The 18,815-nt window shown below is 34.8% G+C and overlaps 1 protein-coding gene across 6 annotated transcripts; it reads left to right on the top strand.

Annotated features, from left to right (window-relative positions):
- The first annotated feature begins 5,749 nt into the window (after positions 1-5,749).
- On the top strand, positions 5,750-18,577 carry LOC142517666 (uncharacterized). 6 transcript variants are annotated; one of them, XM_075620028.1, is made up of 19 exons: positions 5,750-6,026; positions 6,993-7,108; positions 8,159-8,245; positions 8,372-8,447; positions 8,527-8,601; positions 10,013-10,066; positions 10,483-10,542; positions 10,616-10,732; positions 11,599-11,693; positions 11,772-11,974; positions 12,622-12,722; positions 13,052-13,155; positions 13,244-13,409; positions 13,538-13,660; positions 14,117-14,199; positions 16,486-16,624; positions 17,420-17,449; positions 17,652-17,722; positions 17,840-18,577. In XM_075620028.1, exons 1-19 carry the CDS (start codon positions 5,988-5,990, stop codon positions 18,462-18,464), a joined length of 2,364 nt encoding a protein of 787 aa, XP_075476143.1. In that variant the 5' UTR covers positions 5,750-5,987; the 3' UTR covers positions 18,465-18,577. The 6 variants fall into 6 exon arrangements, with proteins under 6 accessions (XP_075476143.1, XP_075476147.1, XP_075476144.1 ...); XM_075620029.1 differs by having other exon boundaries at positions 5,751-6,026; positions 7,005-7,108; XM_075620030.1 differs by having other exon boundaries at positions 5,752-6,026; positions 17,864-18,577.
- The last annotated feature ends 238 nt before the right edge of the window (positions 18,578-18,815 follow it).

Genomic DNA, 18,815 nt, shown 5'->3' on the forward strand with positions numbered 1-18,815 from the left:
AACATCCCAACAATAAATGCAATGTCAGGTCTAGTGCAAACCTGAGCATACATCAAGCTTCCGACAGCAGAAGCATAAGGAATGTTTTTCATTTGTTCCCGCTCTAGATCATTCTTTGGGCATTGGCTTAAATTGAATTTATCTCCTTTCACAACGGGAGCTATACTTGGTGAACAATCTTTCATCCGATATCTCTCTAAAACTTTGTTTATATAGGTTTCTTGAGACAGACCTATAATACCTCGAATTCTGTCTCTATGTATCTTAATGCCAATGACATAAGATGCATCGCCCATATCCTTCATATCAAAGTTTTTAGAGAGGAATTGTTTCACCTCATATAACAGACCCTTATCATTGGTTGCAAGTAATATATCATCCACATATAGAATAAGGAAACAAATTTTGCTCCCACTGACCTTCTGGTATATACATTGATCCATGGGGTTCTCAACGAATCCGAATGAAGAGATAACATCATGAAATTTTAAATACCATTGGCAGGAGGCTTGTTTCAATCCATATATAGATTTCTTAAGCTTACAAACCAATTGCTCACCATTACTAGAGAAGAATCCTTCAGGTTGTTTCATATAAACCTCTTCCTCTAGTTCTCCATTGAGAAAAGCTGTTTTCACATCCATTTGTTGTAAATCTAAGTCAAAATGTGCAACTAATGCTAGAATGATACGAAGAGAATCTTTCTTAGATACAGGAGAAAAAGTCTCCTTGTAGTCGATTCCTTCCTGCTGAGTGAATCCTTTAGCAACGAGTCTTGCTTTATACCTTTCAATGTTGCCTAATGAGTATTTCTTTGTTTTGAAGACCCATTTACATCCAATGGCTCTTACACCATCAGGCAACTGAACAAGATCCCAGACTCCATTAACTGCCATAGAATTCATCTCTTCTTTCATAGCATTAAACCATAGTTTTGACTCATTACAACTCATGGCTTGTGAAAACGTTTCAGGATCATTTGCGGCTCCGATGTTAAAGTCCGATTCTTGTAAATACACAACATAATCACTAGATATTGCTGATCTTCTTATTCTAGTAGATCTCCTTAGGTTGTTTGGTTGATCAACAATTTCTTGTTGTTCTTCATTAACAACTTGATTCACTGGATTTTCATCAGCAATTTGTGGAATTTCAGTAACTGGTTGTCTAACACCCATTTGGCCTTGATGGGTGTGAATAACGACCAATCTGTCATTTGAATAAGATGGTTGTTCATTAATGTGATCATTCTCAAGAATTATGTCATTTGAATGATCACTCCCACTAATCAAATCATTTTCAAGAAATTTTGCATTTCTTGATTCCACAATTCTAGTGTTGTGAGATTGACAATAGAATCTGTACCCTTTGGATTTTTCGGCATACCCAATGAAATATCCACTTATAGTTCTTGGGTCCAGTTTCTTTTCATGTGGGTTATAAACTCTTATTTCAGAAGGACAACCCCAAACGCGTATATGTTGCAAACTCGGTTTCCAACCTTTAAATAACTCAAATGGCGTCTTTGGGACAGTCTTAGTTGGAACTCGGTTTAATATATACACAGCTGTCTTAAGAGCTTCAATCCACAAAGATTTAGGAAGTTTAGAGCTACTAAACATGCTCCTCACCATGTCCAATAATGTTCGGTTTCTCCTCTCAGCTACACCATTTTGGTCCGGAGAACCAGGCATAGTATATTGGGCAACAATCCCATGTTCTTGGAGAAACTTCGCAAACGGACCAGGTGCTTGTCCATTCTCAGTGTATCTACCATAATATTCTCCACCTCTATCAGTTCTCACGATCTTAATATGTTTTCTACATTGCTTCTCCACTTCAGCCTTAAAAACCTTAAAGGCTTCTAGTGCTTCGTTTTTGTTATGAAGCATGTAGATATACATGTATCGTGAGTAATCATCAATGAAAGAGATGAAGTATTTCGGACTTTGCATGTCCATATCTGGACAACAAATATCTGAATGTATGATTTATAATATTTATGTACTCCTCTTGGCACCCTTTTTAGACTTATTGGTCTGCTTTCCCTTAATGCAGTCCACACAAGTCTCAAAATCAGTAAAATCTAAAGTACTAAGTACTCCATCATTTATTAATCTTTTAATTCTCTCTATGGAGATGTGTCCCAATCTCCTGTGCCACAATATAGAGGAATCTTCATTTATAACACATCTTTTAATACCTCTCTGAACATGCATAGTGGTGTTATTATTTTGTAAAGAAATAGAGAAAAGACCATCAATCATTGTACTATTTCCAATAAGATTTGATTTATAAAACAAATTTATTGATTTATTCAAAAACTGAAATGAATAACCAAGAGGTACAAGTTTTGAAACTGAAATTAAATTCCTAAAAAAACTAGGAACATAAAAAGTCTTTTCTAATTTTAAAATATAACCACTATTCAACACTAGGCAGCAAGTCCCAATAGCCTCCACATGCGAAGACATCTTGTTTCCTGAATAGATGCTTCGCTCATTTTCTATTGGCTTCCTTAGGTTTTGCATACCCTGCAAGGTATTTGTAACATGGATTGTAGAACCAGAATCAATCCACCATGTGTTATAAATCATATTAACCATATTAGATTCATAACAGACAAATGAAGTAGGAATACCTTTCTTTTCAAGCCAGTCCTTAAATTTATTGCAATTTTTCTTAATGTGTCCCAGTCTTTTTACAGAAGAAACACTTGGATTCTTTCTTGATGTCAGGTTGGAGTGGAATTATTCCTTTCCTTTTTCCCTTGACTTTGGCTTGCTTCTTATACTTTCCTTGTGTAGTCATAAAAACATTTTCACTTGTTTCCATTAACAATCTTCCTTCCTCTTGAACACACATGGTCATTAATTCATTAATTGATCATTTATCCTTATGTGTGTTATAGGAAATTTTGAAAGGTCCATATTGTTGTGGAAGAGTGCATAAAATGTAGTGCACAAGAAAAGTTTCAGACATTTCCACTTCAAGTGTCTTTAGCCGAGCCGCTATATCCCGCATTTTCATTATGTGCTCTCGCACACCTCTCACACTGGTGAGCCTTAATGAAGAGAATTCCATAATTAGGGTGCTTGCAAGAGCCTTATCTGAAGACTGAAACTGTTCATCAATAGCCTTCAGTAATTCTTTGATATTATTATTCTGATCGACAGAACCACGCATACCAGCAGAGATTTTGGTTTTTATGAACATTACACAGAGTCGATTAGATCGCTCCCATTTTTCATAAAGATCAAAATCATCCGGAATGCTGTTTTCAGTAATAGCAGATGGTTCGTCTTTCCGTATAGCATAATCAATATCCATCCACCCTAATTGAAGAAGAATTCTTTCTTTCCAAATTTTATAATTATCGCCCTTTAGATCGGGAATGTCACATTTCATATCAGAAAAAGTCGCAGGTTGCATAACTGCACAAAATATTATATGCTTAAAATTTTGAGACAATATCATGTTTTACCAATGTAAATCATATTTTTTAAAAATCAAGTGACATAAAATTTGCCTGTGGGCTAAAATTTTAATTCAATAAGATTTTTCTGTAACTTTATGATAAAACTATCAAAATATATTTTCCTTAACTCCTGTGGGTAAATTAAGAAAAATATAATTTGATATTTTAACCTAATTAGTTATATAAATATAATAAAAATCCATGTGGGGTAAATTTTATTATTTTTATATAATTAATTACAATTGATGTCCATTATGTGATCAAAACCCACTTAATACATAATTTTTTCAGAATTAAGGATGTTGTGGCTATTCCTCAATTATTTAAAATTATACGGTTCACCGGACAAAATTTTGGCTTCACTTAATGCTTTATAAATAATTATTTCGCAATCAACACTTTCCAAGAGTGCTCTCAGGAAAGATATGTAGTGCTAAGGCCCTTTAAATACCCAACTCCTAGACAGAGCAATGTTCATCAGGGAGACCAGTGGCTAGTCAAGGCAGTTTAAACCGGTCTATGAAGAACTCCCTTAGATCATGTTTTCTTACGTCACCTTATAATTATTATTCAACTTAATTATCCACATTTATGTGAATTTTTATAAGCCAAAATTTTTCATATTAAATAACTTTATATTCACATTTTTACTTAATATGAACAAATACGTTCCCCATCAGTTTTTCTCTTCAATCAGAGTAGTGATAAAGTGAGGTTATTTGTTCATTTATGAATATCTGAAATATTTTAATTTAAATATTATATTCACAGTCTCACTTGGTATGTTCATTTTAAATTATAAACAACTCAATATAATTTAATATGAACATAATGTGAATATTGATTTACCAAAAAATATATATATATATTTTTAATACAATTTGCATTTTAAATTTCAAGAATAAATGCAAACATAATATTAAATTTGCATGTACACATCAAACACTTATCCATAATATTTGACATTTTATATAATATGCAAAAATAATTTCTAAACTTGTATTGAACTTAAAATTATTTTAATGTGTACAAATTATTTAACCAAATGCTATATGTATACCGAATTATACATATAACTTAATAACACATTAATTTTTATTTAGTTTTATTATTATAAAAATTATAATAATAAAAACTAAATAATTAGCATGGGTCCCACATATTAATTAAATATATATATATATATATATATTTTTAATTAATAATTTTCGTACAAGAATTTTGAAATTTTGAGCAATTGATTAATTGAACAATTGACTCATACCCATGTCTCCTTCGATTTTAATGCTGTGTCTCTGATTCGATTTTAATGCTTTGTCTGTGAATAATTCGCATTTCACATCATTACAGAATGCATTATTACTCCATCTTCTTCATGCAAATTTTGTGACCAAGAATTTGCTCTCATAATTTTCAGAAACTTTTCCTTCCGAGAATTTCAAAAATGCAACGTGAAGAAATTTTGAAGAAATTTTCAGGTACGTAGACTTTCTTAAAATTCATATCCACACTTCAAGTTTTACGTAAAACTTTCAAAAAATTTCTTAAAGTTTTGATATGAAAAACAAATATTTCAAGGCAGAGGTATCACGGCTCTGATACCAATTGTTAGAATATTTCTCAAAATCATGTTTTACGTGTATACAAACATGATATATAATATGCGGAAGCTTAAATCGAGTGTTACCTCCGGCCATTGAAAATTTTGATTTCTCTGCTTTTCTTCTCGGTTGAAGCCTTCTAAGCACTGCACGCTCTCTTTAGATGGTGTATATTTCTTATGAGGTGTGTGTGCTTAGGGACCTTAATCGTTGTTATTTATAGGCATCTCATACCATCAACGAGAAATTTTGGGAGCATTATTTTCAAAGGAATAATCGTGTACGCATCTCAGTTTCTGAAGTTGAGTCGGCGTACACAACTTTTCGTCAAAAGTTGTAGGCTTCTTGGCCGTCGCCAACTCCTACATGGTACGTCTTCCTTTAACATGTGTCAAATTTCTTACATATCAAGCAATGCATAAAAAGAAAATTAGAGTAAAATTAAAGATCAAAATAAAATATAAATTTTTTTAGACAAATCGATTTTTACTTACATATTATATTATTATTATCACAAAATACATATTTTTTATTTAAATAATTTATAAAATAATATTATTTTTTATATCAAATATATTATTTAGCATCTGTTTATATTAAAAAAAGATTCCGATCAAACAGTCAAACAAATATCGGAGTCTAATTTTGAGAAAAAAAGGTTCCCTTTGGACGCACTCGTATCGAATATATATAGATTTCATCTTCACCAACCATACGATCCATTGCTGCCCGTGGCTGAATTAGGGTTTCTTTCTTCTTTTTTCCGACTGATTTCCGGGTCCAGTTTTAGATGTTTTATTCAGTCGAGATTGTTGCCCCAAGAGTGCCTGAGTGTATGTATTAGGGTTTTTGACTCCACAGATCCGAGTCCGTGTAAGCACTTCGGTCATCAATCTGCGAAATTCACCATGTTCTGGCATATGGCTGGCATTTCCGCTGCATCTCCAGTAAGTGACCGTCAACTATTGTTTACTCATGGAATTTTGCTAGTATTTGTATTTGTTTTCTCGGCATGTTTTTCTTGGTCATTTGATTTTATCATCTGGTAACCTTGCGACTCTTGAAGTTGTTCAAATTCTCATGGTTGGTGAAGAGTGTGGTTCTTGGTAGTGTCCTAGACCGTTGTCTTTAGGATTGCACATTCTGCTCACCAATGGGCGTGGCATAAACTCTGTATTGATCTTCTTGCCAATGCTGCGGAACTCCTTATGCTCGAGGCAGACGTGATGGGTTTTGTTAGTGGGATGAACTCTTGCTGCATTTGCCGGGAGCAACTTATTGTAGCCCAGTTATAGCATACCCTCTTGTCCCATTATTAAAACCATCTATTCTTAAAAATGAAAGGTTACTATTTTCAGAGAAGTGGTTCAGAATCCGCATCTCATGAATTTTTTTTTTTTTGTGAGCGGACAATACTGCCTTTTTTTAAATTTTATAAAAAAGTGAATTTGGAAACTTCAGGTTATCTGGTTACCAGTTTAACTGGTTAGTATAGCATTGCTGCATGCTAGTGTAGACCAGCTTGTGATATGTTAGTCTGAAGCATTCAGATGATTCATATAATGGTGGCCGCATGTTCAATAATAAATTCATCTAACGGTTCCTTTAAATGTAGTAAGGGATGCTTTAGTTTTTTGAGAAACTATAAATTTGGGTATACCCTGGTTCCTAGTCTTGAGAATACACTTAGTGTTCATTGATCTTACAGCGACTCAAACCCTTTTATTTTCTAATGATTGACACATATTATGTGTTTACGAAATCAATATAATTAATTTTGATTTGTGCTATATTGAGAATCAAGAGAACATGTTTGTTTGTATGAATGATTGTCTTCCATTGGTTTTAATTTGCAATGATTTGTTATGATGCCAAGCCCTGTGTCGTGAGAAAGTCAATCCTTCCATTGATAGTGTAAATTTCAGGTGGAAACCATTTTAGACAAAGAAAACTTTACATTGGAGGAGTTATTGGATGAGGATGAAATAATTCAAGAATGCAAAGCTCTCAATGGCCGTCTTATCAATTTGTAAGCTCTTGTTCACTCCGCATACAAAAATGTCGTGAGATCTAAAAAAAATTATTTTCTTCTTCATTTTTTAGTATACCCATGCTTTGTATGCTGAGTGAACAACTAAAAAAAAATATTTTCATCTTCATTTTTTAGTATATCCGTGCTTTGTTGCATTGTTATTAGAATCGCAATGTACACTAAGGTACATTAATATTGTAGAGGCTAGGTGCAAGGCAAGGCATGTGCCTTCTTAAAGTGAACCATCCTAAGGAATAATTTTATAAAATTTAAATACCTTAAGAAAATTTCCTTAAATATAATTGTCATTTTTATATTAGCAAAATTGTATAAATATCATCTTGCAAGCCATCTTGATTTTACCATCATGACATTTGGGCACACATAAAAGGCTTCTTGAACATTTAAAGTGCATCAAGGTTGGGGATTTACAAGTTAAAGTGTGCACTTTATCTAAGGGACGAGCGTTGGCTGAGGTCGAGGCACAAAGGCTGAGGCTTGGGTGGGCATGTACCTTGTCGGGTTTTGATAAATATGCTTTGTTGCGACAGCTAACTTTTAATTTTGTTTGAAGTGGTTTAATAATTTATAGATCATATTTAAGCTAACAGTTCATCGGGTGTAAATAAAGCTCATGTTTTTCATCTTGAGGCCTATTTTTGGAATTGTTTATTTGAACTTTTGATGGCCACTCAGTACATATAACTTCATCATTGACTTTTAAGATCGAATAGAAACTTTGGAAATTAGATGTGAACATAAGTTAATTCTGGAGAGATGATAATCATAATTATCGAATATAAACTTTTAAGCTTGTAGATCATAATTATGTTTTGAATAGTAAATTAGATGTGTGAGATGATAATTTTCTTTGAAAATTTTGTAAATAAAAGATTGAGTAGGTAGTAATTGTTTTGTCATTTTTTCTTTGACTTGAGCTGAGAGCACATGTAAACAAGGTCACAGTACCTTAGATTTTGAGAGGCCAAGTACTTGCATGCTTTTGACATGGCATAGAAAAAAAATTCATGTCAAACTTTCTTGCAGCTTGCGGGAACGAGCTCAAATTAAGCAACTCCTTCAATACATTGTGGAAGATGCACCAGAGGAATCTGAGAAAGAGCGAACATTCAAGTGAGTGTGTGGTAGAAGTATCGAGGTGTCCTACAGTGACAGTCCTTAGTGATATCATTTGAATAGAATGGAAGTGTGTTTCGAACTAGAAGTTTGATGAAAGATATTTCTCGTTTGTTCTTGTAGGCTTCCTTTCGTTGCTTGTGAGATTTTTACATGTGAAGTTGATATAATACTCGAAGCTTTGGTAGAGGATGAGGAGGTATGAAGAATAAAAATTATACAATTTGCTGGTCACTTAATTTTGAATTTCTATTGTTAGCTTTACTTTTGGTTGACAGTTGATGGACCTGCTGTTCTCTTTCTTGGATCATGATCGCTCCCACAGTACATCATTGGCTGGTTATTTCAGCAAGGTATGATCGTGGGTTCCTTGGTAAGAATTGTGACTGATTCTTTGATATCCTGCCTACTATTTTATTATTCCAAGCTTATCTTCAAAAAGATAAAGAGGTCAAATGAAATTGTTGGCGTATGGGTATAAAGCACTTTTATTTTATCAATAAATTATCATTTTTTGTATGCACAATGTTATGAGTCAAATATGTTTATTTCCTAATTGACTGCTCGTTGCAGACTTGCAGTGGCTCCCTTTTCTTTTGTTGTTTCAAATAGATTTAATTGTAGATGATACATATCGCTTCTTGCAATTTTGATTTGTTCATAAATATGTATAATCAATATCAGGGCCTTCTGGTAGTGGTGAAGTTTTTGCTGTCTTGTTTGTGGTTTTTGTTTGCACTCATAATAGAAAGAGTCTCTTTTTTTTTTATAAACAGATAAATAGATGCTTGTTTGGGAGTTAAAGTTACTTCTGAAGAGGGACAAATGTAAGTTTGGGAAAAAAGTTAAAAACAAAATTTATTATCGAAATTACTGAAACGAGAATCGATAGGCATTTTTTGTGCATTTTTAATTAATAAAATACAATTTATATTGCAGTTAAAAATCAATATTGTAAAATGTATATTAATAACTTGAAAATAGAAATATAATAAAATAAAGAAAATGCATTGTAAAATGTATATTAATAACTTGAAAATAGAAATATAATAAAATAAAGAATATGCACCAATAGGCATTCATAAAATGTATTTTTAAAAATTATATTTACATTAAAGATAATTTTGAATTTCACAAAAATAACAATAAAAGTTTATATATGATGTTGAAGAAATGGATGTAGAGTAAAGGCAATATGGTAAAAAGGGAGAAATATTTGTCAAGAAAGGGTAAAAAAGATATATTTGTTAGTCAAACAATAAACAGCAAGTCCAGAAATAGCAACGGAGGGGCGGTTGCACATAAACAGGACCATGTACTCGTTTCTCTTTTTTGGAGAAATAAAAACAGAAACAGTGTTTTCTGGTCTCCCGAACAAGACCATTGTTACATTACAATTATTTATATTTTTTGCATGATTGCATTTGTGGGCTTGACTGCTCATCGATTCATGTCGTATTTGTAAGTGCTTGTTTTTTACATGGTAGATCTTTCTTTCTGCAATTGGCTAAGAATGTCAACATTAGATTAGTTATGGTTTAAATAAATCAATACATATTTACTTGGATGAATGCAAAAGGATATTTATACTTTTATATTGGCTAACTAATTATGTTTTTGAATTGGATATTTAAGCTAGCATGACATATATTTTGACCTTGTAAATAAGTTCCTTGCTTGAGTTTACCATATGTTGGAAGTTCTTCACTAAATTATATCTTTAATATTTGTTTGGTGATTGATTCTCATATTCACACGTGCTAGGTTGTTGTTTGCCTCTTGCTGCGAAAGACAACTCCTCTAATGAATTATATTCGAGTAAGTTGACATGTATATCAGTTGGCAGTTATCCGTTTTTTTTTTCAGCCGACTAGAGGTCTGGCTATTGTAACTTGCATGTTCTCAATGCTGGGTCTCCAGACGTTAACTTAATATATTTTTTTGTACTCAAACTTAAAAAAACTATGGCATCTACGTAGTTTCAGGCATTTGCTTTTGAACTCCTCCATATTAATGGGTGGTGTACCATTTGTTTGGCATTGTCGGTTGAAGGACTAGGATTTTTTATTTTTACGATGAAACGTGGAAAAGCTAACTATTTTTGTTGATATTCAAGCGATTTGAGTATTTTGGGTAGTGAATTTGTTCGTTGAATCTATATTTGTCTTACCGCCTGCTCTGTTATACCTGGTATTTTAATTATCCAGGACCTTATATGTTCTCATGCTTGGCAGGCTCATCAAAATATCATTAACAAACTTGTAGACCTAATTGGAATTACGTCTATAATGGAGGTTTCTTGTTCACCCTCTCTTTCATCTTTGAGTTATGTTTGATAAAACTCCTAATAGAATTGTTGTTGAACAGGTTTTGATTCGCCTGTTTGGTGCTGATGAACATATTTATACCAACTATTCGGACTCTATTCAATGGTTGGAATCTGTGAATGTGCTGGAAATGATTGTGAATAAATTCAGTTCATCTGTAAGTTTCAGGAAATGTATGTGATCTTGCATACCCTTGCTATTTGTTATCCGTCAGCCTTAGGTGCATCCAATTACAAACTTGGACTTAGGGAGTGTCTAGTGTGTTGGACCAAGACAATGAGATATAAAACAGTTCAAATAGTGCAAAGCCTCCTACATTAAAAGTTTATATTAGGAGATTCAAGAAAGGTGGATAGAGGGTGAGATTGTGTACTTGTAATGGGAGGGAATACATAAGGGGTGAGTTTGTTATTATGGCTGGAGTTTATAAGTTAGTATTGCTAGGGACAGAGAGGTCTATATTCTGTATTTCTGTTACAATACTGGTCTTGCTCTTGGGGCCATCTGCCCATCTCCATGGGATAGAGTTGGTCATTATCTTGTAAAGTTTTCACTGTTTTAGTTAATATGCATTTCTATTGTGATATTTTTAGTTTTGAATCCATCTTTCTTCTGTCCATAAATTGTTTGTTTGATTCGAAAGCCATAACACATCCTTTATGACCTTTGCCTTTCATGAGCGAGAGATTTGGACTATGGCGTTTTTTTATAAGATTGCTGTTGCCTTTGTAAGTTTGCCGTGTTAGGGCCAACCTTCAGTCACCAGACTCTGAAGCCAACTGCAGATGCTACCAGGGTTCTTATCGAAGTTGCATTTCCTTTTCTAACTGTTTAATGTGCTAAAATAAGTTGCCCGAGGAATGATATGTGAAAATAATTTTGTTTCTTTTTGTAGCTTAAAGTCTGCAAACCTGTTGAGAGCTCATCTATTTATTGCTTTATTCATAGCAGTTGGAATGGTGCAATTTCAGCATCTCTCTGTTTTTTTTTTAAATTTCTTGTGGGTGCTATCTTTACTTGCAGGACTGCCCTGAAGTGCATGCTAATGCTGCTGAAACACTTTGTGCAATAACTAGATTTGCTCCCCCAGGACTAGCTTCAAAAATTGCCAGTCCAAGGTTTCTATGCTATTTTTTTTCCATTGCAATCCTTTACGACCTTTTCTTACCTTGCCTGAAAGCTTGCTGCTGTCACAGTTTTATTGGAAGATTGTTTCACCATGCCTTGGAGCGCTCAAGACCAAAATCAGTTTTGGTTAGCTTGTTGTCTGTCTGTATATCTTTGTTAGACCCCAAGAGGTTGGCTTCAGGAATGTATTACATGTATAACCATCAGATGACTAATGGATCTGGAATTTCTGCCGATCCTGAAACTGTTGAAGGCATACTGGAGAACCTAGGTATTGTTACTTGAGAGTTATGTTCTATGATTACATTCTCCAACGCTGCTATAAGTGCACCACAATATTCATTACTTGGAAGATAATTAGCTGAAGGTTTGGAAGAACAATCTCAGTCACTTACCTTAATAATAATGTGTCTTTGTTGTTTATTGAGTATTAGGCATATCAAGCTTTGCCTGAATAATTGTGAATACTTCATGTTTGATCCTTAACATATACGTTAGTTTACTATAATTGTGAAGACCTCATTAATGAATGTTCCTTTTTGGACGAGCAATCCAGCTTCATTCAGCATTGAGTTTTAATTTGTGTACTATTTAAGTGATATGATTGTTTTTTATTTTTGTGTGAGAGATCTCTGACTTGGATGGCCAAAACATTTTCACAATTTCCTGACCAACAATTCCAATTTTGACAAATTGCTTCTAATTTGGAGACGTGGAAAGAGAATGAATATTGATGAGAGAACAAGAACATCAAAGAAATGCGAAACAAACATAAATGGACAAAGCAAAAACGTGCAACTAAATTTACTATTGTTGAATCAAGCATGCGAAAATGTGTTTCAAACAGTACAATCGTTTGTGGCCATCAAATATTACTGACGGTGTGACAATCATACAGTTAATTGGTTTATCTGTCAGGTGATCTGCTCAAACTTTTGGATGTTTCATCCGAAGATGACCATGTGTTGTTAACTACGTATGGAAAATTGCAGCCGCCTCTAGGAAAGCATCGCTTAAAGGTATCTTTTATTTAGAAAAAGATGCAGGCGTGTATATTGTTGTGAGATGTTTTTTTTTGGTGTGTGTATTGACTGTTGTTTTTGTTCAGTAATTTATTGAGTATTTCCTATTCTATTATATGCTTGCATCTGAGAAGACAGCTGTTATGTTTCCCTATAAATGCTTCTTATGTAAGGCAATAATGGTTTACTTTTTTTTTTATGCTCTTCACGGTATTTCAGTTCCTCTCTATAATCCCCCACTTTTGACATTTGAAATTATATCTGCGAGAAAAATTGATCTTCTCTATGGCACAAAATCTAATCTTGAGCTATGATGTGTGTGTCAGATTATTGAGTTCATCTCAGTCTTGGTGGCTGTTAGTAGTGAAGTTGCAGAAAAAGAATTTATCCGCCTAGGTGCTGTGAAACACGTTTTTGAAATGTTTTTTGAGTAAGTTCTTCCCAACCAAATATTGAAAATACTTTAAACATGGTGAACAACTTTGGAGTACTCTAAATTGCATTTCATTTGGTTGTAGGTATCCATACAATAATTTTTTACATCATTATGTAGAACGCATTGTAGTCACTTGCTTGGAGAGCAAGAATCCTTGGTTTGTTGAACACATTCTTCGTGATTGTAATGTTAGTGGGAAGATCCTTGAAGCAGAGAAGAACTTAACTCTGGCCGTTGATGTACACAAGGTAGGCTTTCATTTGAAACTTTCTTGCTTATGACATGTTGTCACATAATGTACCTACCATTTTCTTAATTTTTCGTTTGCCTAGGATTTACATTTATTATAATCTTTTTTATTGAATGTGTCGTGCAGACAACTATCCCGGCCGAGGGTAGAACAGCACCCAGGATAGGGAATATTGGGCACCTCACTCGTATTGCTAACAAGCTTGTTCAGTTGGGGAACAATAACAGAGAGATTCAGGCACTTATGCAGGTTTTTCGAGTGTTATAATTCCAACAGTGTTGTCATTTTTAAATGTCTTTATTGAGGGATTGAAGTTATATTTGTTATCTATTTGAGCAAGGCTTTTGTCTTTCTTTTTTGTTAATATGGAGATCACTTGACCGCCGGCGGTAATTAAATGCTTTTAATTAATGAATATACTATTGTTTTCTATAAAAAAAACAGGTTGTCATTTTTCATAGTTAAACCATGATCACCTGCATGCAGCCTTCATTCCCCAGGAAAACATCACGTTTGACTTGGTTGAACTTAGGGTAATGTTGATGTTGGTTGAATTGTGAAGAATTTAGAATTTGTGAAGTATTTATTTCGTTGTATTGGGCCTGTATTTTATTGCATTTGTATGAGGTGGTATAGTGTTTTGCTGGTAGCATTTTAAATTGATAACATCTGTAACATTTCATTTCCTTTTTCTTTTTATTGCAGGAAAACAGTGATTGGATTGACTGGAAGACTAGTGTGCTTCTTAATCGCAATGCCGTTGAAAACGTCTTCCAATGGACGTGCGGGTGAGTGCATTTGAATGGTGTTCTGCATCTGAACATACCATCTTTCTTCATTATGCATGCATGCTTTGCGATTCCCACTTATATGTTTTTATTAGTTATTATTATTTTTGTAATCACAACCTTTTATCAATGCTAATTCCTATTATGGAACCAAACATAATGGGCCCAAGTCCACAAGCCTTGGAAGTTGTAAGTATCTAGAAATCGGGAGAATATATAAATGTGAGCGGGGAAAGTAGATTTGGCTTTCAGTAAACGTCCTTTCTAAAAAAAGGAGTCATTTCCCTGATTTACTGATTTGGGTGGTGTATTTTATGACCTTGGCCCTCAGTATGTGGTTTTTATTGCCGATGGAGAGGGTTTGAATCTGAGTAGGCCTGCTGGAAGCCTTATTTGGGTAATAGTGGACAGAGTGCAGGATGCCGTGCTAATTCAAACTCTGCAGATAATAGAATGGAACTGCCTGTTGATAACATTAACACAATTAAAGTTCTTGCAGGAGATATTTAATTACAAGGGGAATTGATGGTGGGTTGAGAATCGAATCAGGAGCATGTAACAAAGTTAAGCAAACATATTTTTGGAATTGAAGAGGGTGAACTCATGTCTGGAGTTTTTTGGGCCAAATGATGGTTGTCTGTGGTCAGAGTGGGAGGAAATGAAATGGGTATGACTTCTTGCTGACTCAGGCAACTTGTGATACAAGGATTTCTATGGTAGCGAAATGCCGATCACGTGGTTCGTACAATGCCCCAGGAGACACTCATAAATCTGCCAACTATCGGATGAAATTCCCGGTGAAACAGGCTTGAGGTACTACTGCGTCATCTGTCGGGGACACAATTTTTTAGAATAGATTGGGGCATGTTGTTATGGATTCCGTTGTCGTGAAATTGAGGCGGAATGTTATGGATCTGCGTGAATTTGATAGAGTGGTGAAAAAGATGTCTGAAGCTTGTAGGGGCCCAATGATGCTATCAAAGTATTGGCACAAAGGAGGATTGCTTCTATGTTGCAATTCGAAGGGCCATTTGCTGGACATACATTAGCATAACATATGCGCAAGTAAATACGGTAGTGGTGAAGTTTGGTAGGGTTTTGTATGGCGAGTAATGGCGATTTTGGATGTAGCTGAAGTTGGAGGATATAATGTGTACCAGTACAGGATCCGGAGATATGCTATGCTATATACAATCGTCAAAATGGGGAAGATGCCATTACTGACAAAGGTATAAATGCTATCGCCTGCGTGCAGAGAGGGGATTAAGATATTGGAGGGACTACAATGAGCAGCTACAAATTATTGAAGCCTCGAGAACCAGTCATGAATCCTTTATGGATGAGGTATTGCAGAAGACAGAAGATATACCAGACCAAATATGCGATCACATATCGAGGAAAGCAGTTCGGGGTGATGCTCTTCTTGTGGCCAAACAACTTCCTAACTCTAGCCTTGAGGACATGGCTGACTTTCAAGAGGGTGGTATTGTTACGAACCCAAATATAATGGGCCCAAGTTCACAGGCCTTAGAAGTATCTAGAAACGGGGAGGATATATAAATGTGAGTGGGGAGAGTAAATCAGGTATTCGGTTATTAATTTGTACCCTGTGACTAGATTTGGCTAGGGAAATACTAGCATTTCTGCTAGGGTTTTGTGACAGAGTGCATCTCTGGGAAAACATTTTCATTCTAGTTGCAATATAATTTCAGTTTGTAACTTTTGTTCCTAACAGTTCCCGTGCATATGGCTAAGGCACAGGTTCAATCTTTGACCTGTTTTAACTTTTAAACAGCTGAATTTGAATGCACATCTCACGACTGGTTAGGTGCTGAATGGTGGAGAAAATTAATGTAGGACAGTTTGAATGTGATATTGGACACTGATGGTATTCATAGACATATCAAGGACAAAACCATCCCTAGCATGGTAACAAACTTCATCATTCAAACTCCCTAATGAGGTGAATATCATCGACATGAACAGATGGATTCAACAATTAATTGGTAAATGGGTTAGAAGAAAGATTTTCACTGAAATGTATATTAATATTGGTATAGTGGGTGGACGATTTTGGTTTTGGAGGTTTACCCTTGGCAGAGAAGTTAGAAATTCAAGTATTATAAGTTAGGCACATGTTATGTCGTTGGTGCTGTAAGTATGTTTCATATCATTTTGGCCATAATGTGTTTGTTTCCAGTGACTACTATTGCACAGTTTATATGCCTAAATCCTTTCTTTTACAGCTTAACCTCTTATTATGGACACACTTTTTATATTTTTCAGGAGACCAAACTCACTACATGATCGGACAAGAGATAGCGATGATGATGATTACCAAGACAGGGATTATGATGTTGCAGCTTTGGCAAATAACTTGAGCCAAGCATTTCAGTATGGGATCTATAGTAATGATATTGATGAGGTTTGTTTTGTACTTTTTTTAATTTATCATCTTCTGTCCGCACATTTTTTAGCTTCACTCTACTGAGAATCTATATTTGGAGGAATGATGGCAGATAAATTAATTCCGGCTTTTACATTGGGGATGACAGTGCGACTGCTAATGCAGAATTATCTTATCATGGGATTTTCATCTGCTTTGCTGGTTGACTTGGAAATGACCAATTGCCGATGGAATAGTTTTCTGGGGGCCACTTAGTTATATACTTAGCTTGATACGATATTTTTCTGTTTATACTTTCAATATGTTGTCTTTTGTGTTTTAACCCTTTAAGGTTCATGATTCTTGACCTTAGCCAAATCAGTGGTATTTACATCATTTTATTTTATTGTAAAGTTGTGACATGCCTAAAAAGCTGGTGTAGTATCATTCAAAATGTTCTTTAATAGCTTTGATAGTATTCATGCACCAACTACAATCAGATTCAGCGTCCAAGTTGGAAATCATTCAACTCCCTAACATTTATGGGCTAGTTTTCCATGTTTACACAATCTTTATATTTGAAGCTCTAGACCCGAATTAGCGTGCTTATTATTGTAATATAGGTAGATGAGACCCTAGTCACTGAAATTCGGATGGCATGTCGGCATGTCCAATTGTTTGGCTGCTAGTGTTCCTTTTTTACTGGTGGCCGATGGCATGTCTGCTTGTCCAATTGGATTGTTTTACAACTTCCTCGTTTGAATGCTTAACAGTAATCGACCCCAGCATGTTTGAATAAATTCTGAATATAATTAATTTTTTTACTTTGTGCAGGCTCGTTGTTCACTTGCACGGGATGACGAGGTATGCAGTAAATAAATGAGAGCAATGACTTTGTATTTCGTGAAGTTAATTGTGCTCACATCTGTTCTGAGTTTCTTCTTCATCATCATCATCATCATCATCCTATTCATCCTCTCTTCGCTGATGTTTATGTATCTTTTTGACCATGTTTAATAACATCACACATTTGAGAGAGAAAGTTCCTGATTTTTATCTTTTGTAGGATGTGTATTTCGATGATGAATCCGCTGAAGTTGTCATTTCTTCCCTTCGTTTGGGAAATGACCAAGAAAGGCAAGTGGATGATACTTGTTTGATTATCTCATATACCATATGAATTCAAGTGTTTGCGTTCCTTGATGTCCCCCTCCAGCACTTTGTATATTCTCCTTTTGCTGTTTGTGACTGTAGCTTCACTTCTGCTCTTGTTTACAGTGGATCTCTCTTCACGAACTCCAATTGGTTTGCATTTGATGATGAAAGAAAATCAAACGAATCTTCCACCGGGTCAATTGCTTCCTCAACTCCCATTATTGAGGCACATGAAGTTGGAACCGATGACGATGAGGTCTTGGTAGATGAATATGAGGATGAAGATTATGCTGCCACTGCCACATCTGAACCTCTTGTACCCAAACCAGTTGTAGACAATATGTTCAGTAAATTGCACGACTTTGAAGATGTTGAATCCAGCGGGCCTACGAGACAATCAGAATGGGTTGAGTGGAGGGAAAGTTCTGATTCTGTTGAAGTACCTCCTACAAATTCTGTTGGTACATCTGAATCAGCTCAATGCCCACCTTTACCAAATGGTGAGCTTCAAGTCGGATTAGAAGCTCAACCTGATGGTGTTGTTCGAGATGCTTCCCTGTCTTCTGCTGATGCAACTGTAGATAATTGTAAGAGTGATGGTGGAGGATCACCTGATCCAAAGATCAACTTTGGTACTAATCCTTCACAATCTGCAGGAGAGAGTGGCAGGGGTCCATGCATTGGAAAAGTTGATTCTGAGGCAGAACACGAAGTTAATGAGTAAATTATGGGAATAAATGAAGATTCTTGTAGCGAGATAAGATGATTCTTTTTTTCTTCCGTTTTACCCTAAGTTGGGTCTTTTTTCACTCCCAAGTCTAACAACCTTCCCTGAATCTGTACCCATGCTTGCTTAACATGTTGCAAAATAGTGCTTTTACCTTACTATTCCAAGTGAAAAGTTAGTCAAATACATTGATTTTTTTTTTCAGTTAATTTTTGTTTTGTCAAACATGTAAATTTGAGCCGTGTGATCGTCAGATTTTTTTATTTATATGTATTATATTTTCTTCGTTCAATGTTTATTCTTAACTTTACCATTTTAATTTTAAATAAACAAACTATAAACAAATTT

This window comes from Primulina tabacum, chromosome 11 (genome assembly GCF_025594145.1).
Source record: "Primulina tabacum isolate GXHZ01 chromosome 11, ASM2559414v2, whole genome shotgun sequence".
Taxonomy (NCBI): Eukaryota; Viridiplantae; Streptophyta; class Magnoliopsida; order Lamiales; family Gesneriaceae; genus Primulina; species Primulina tabacum.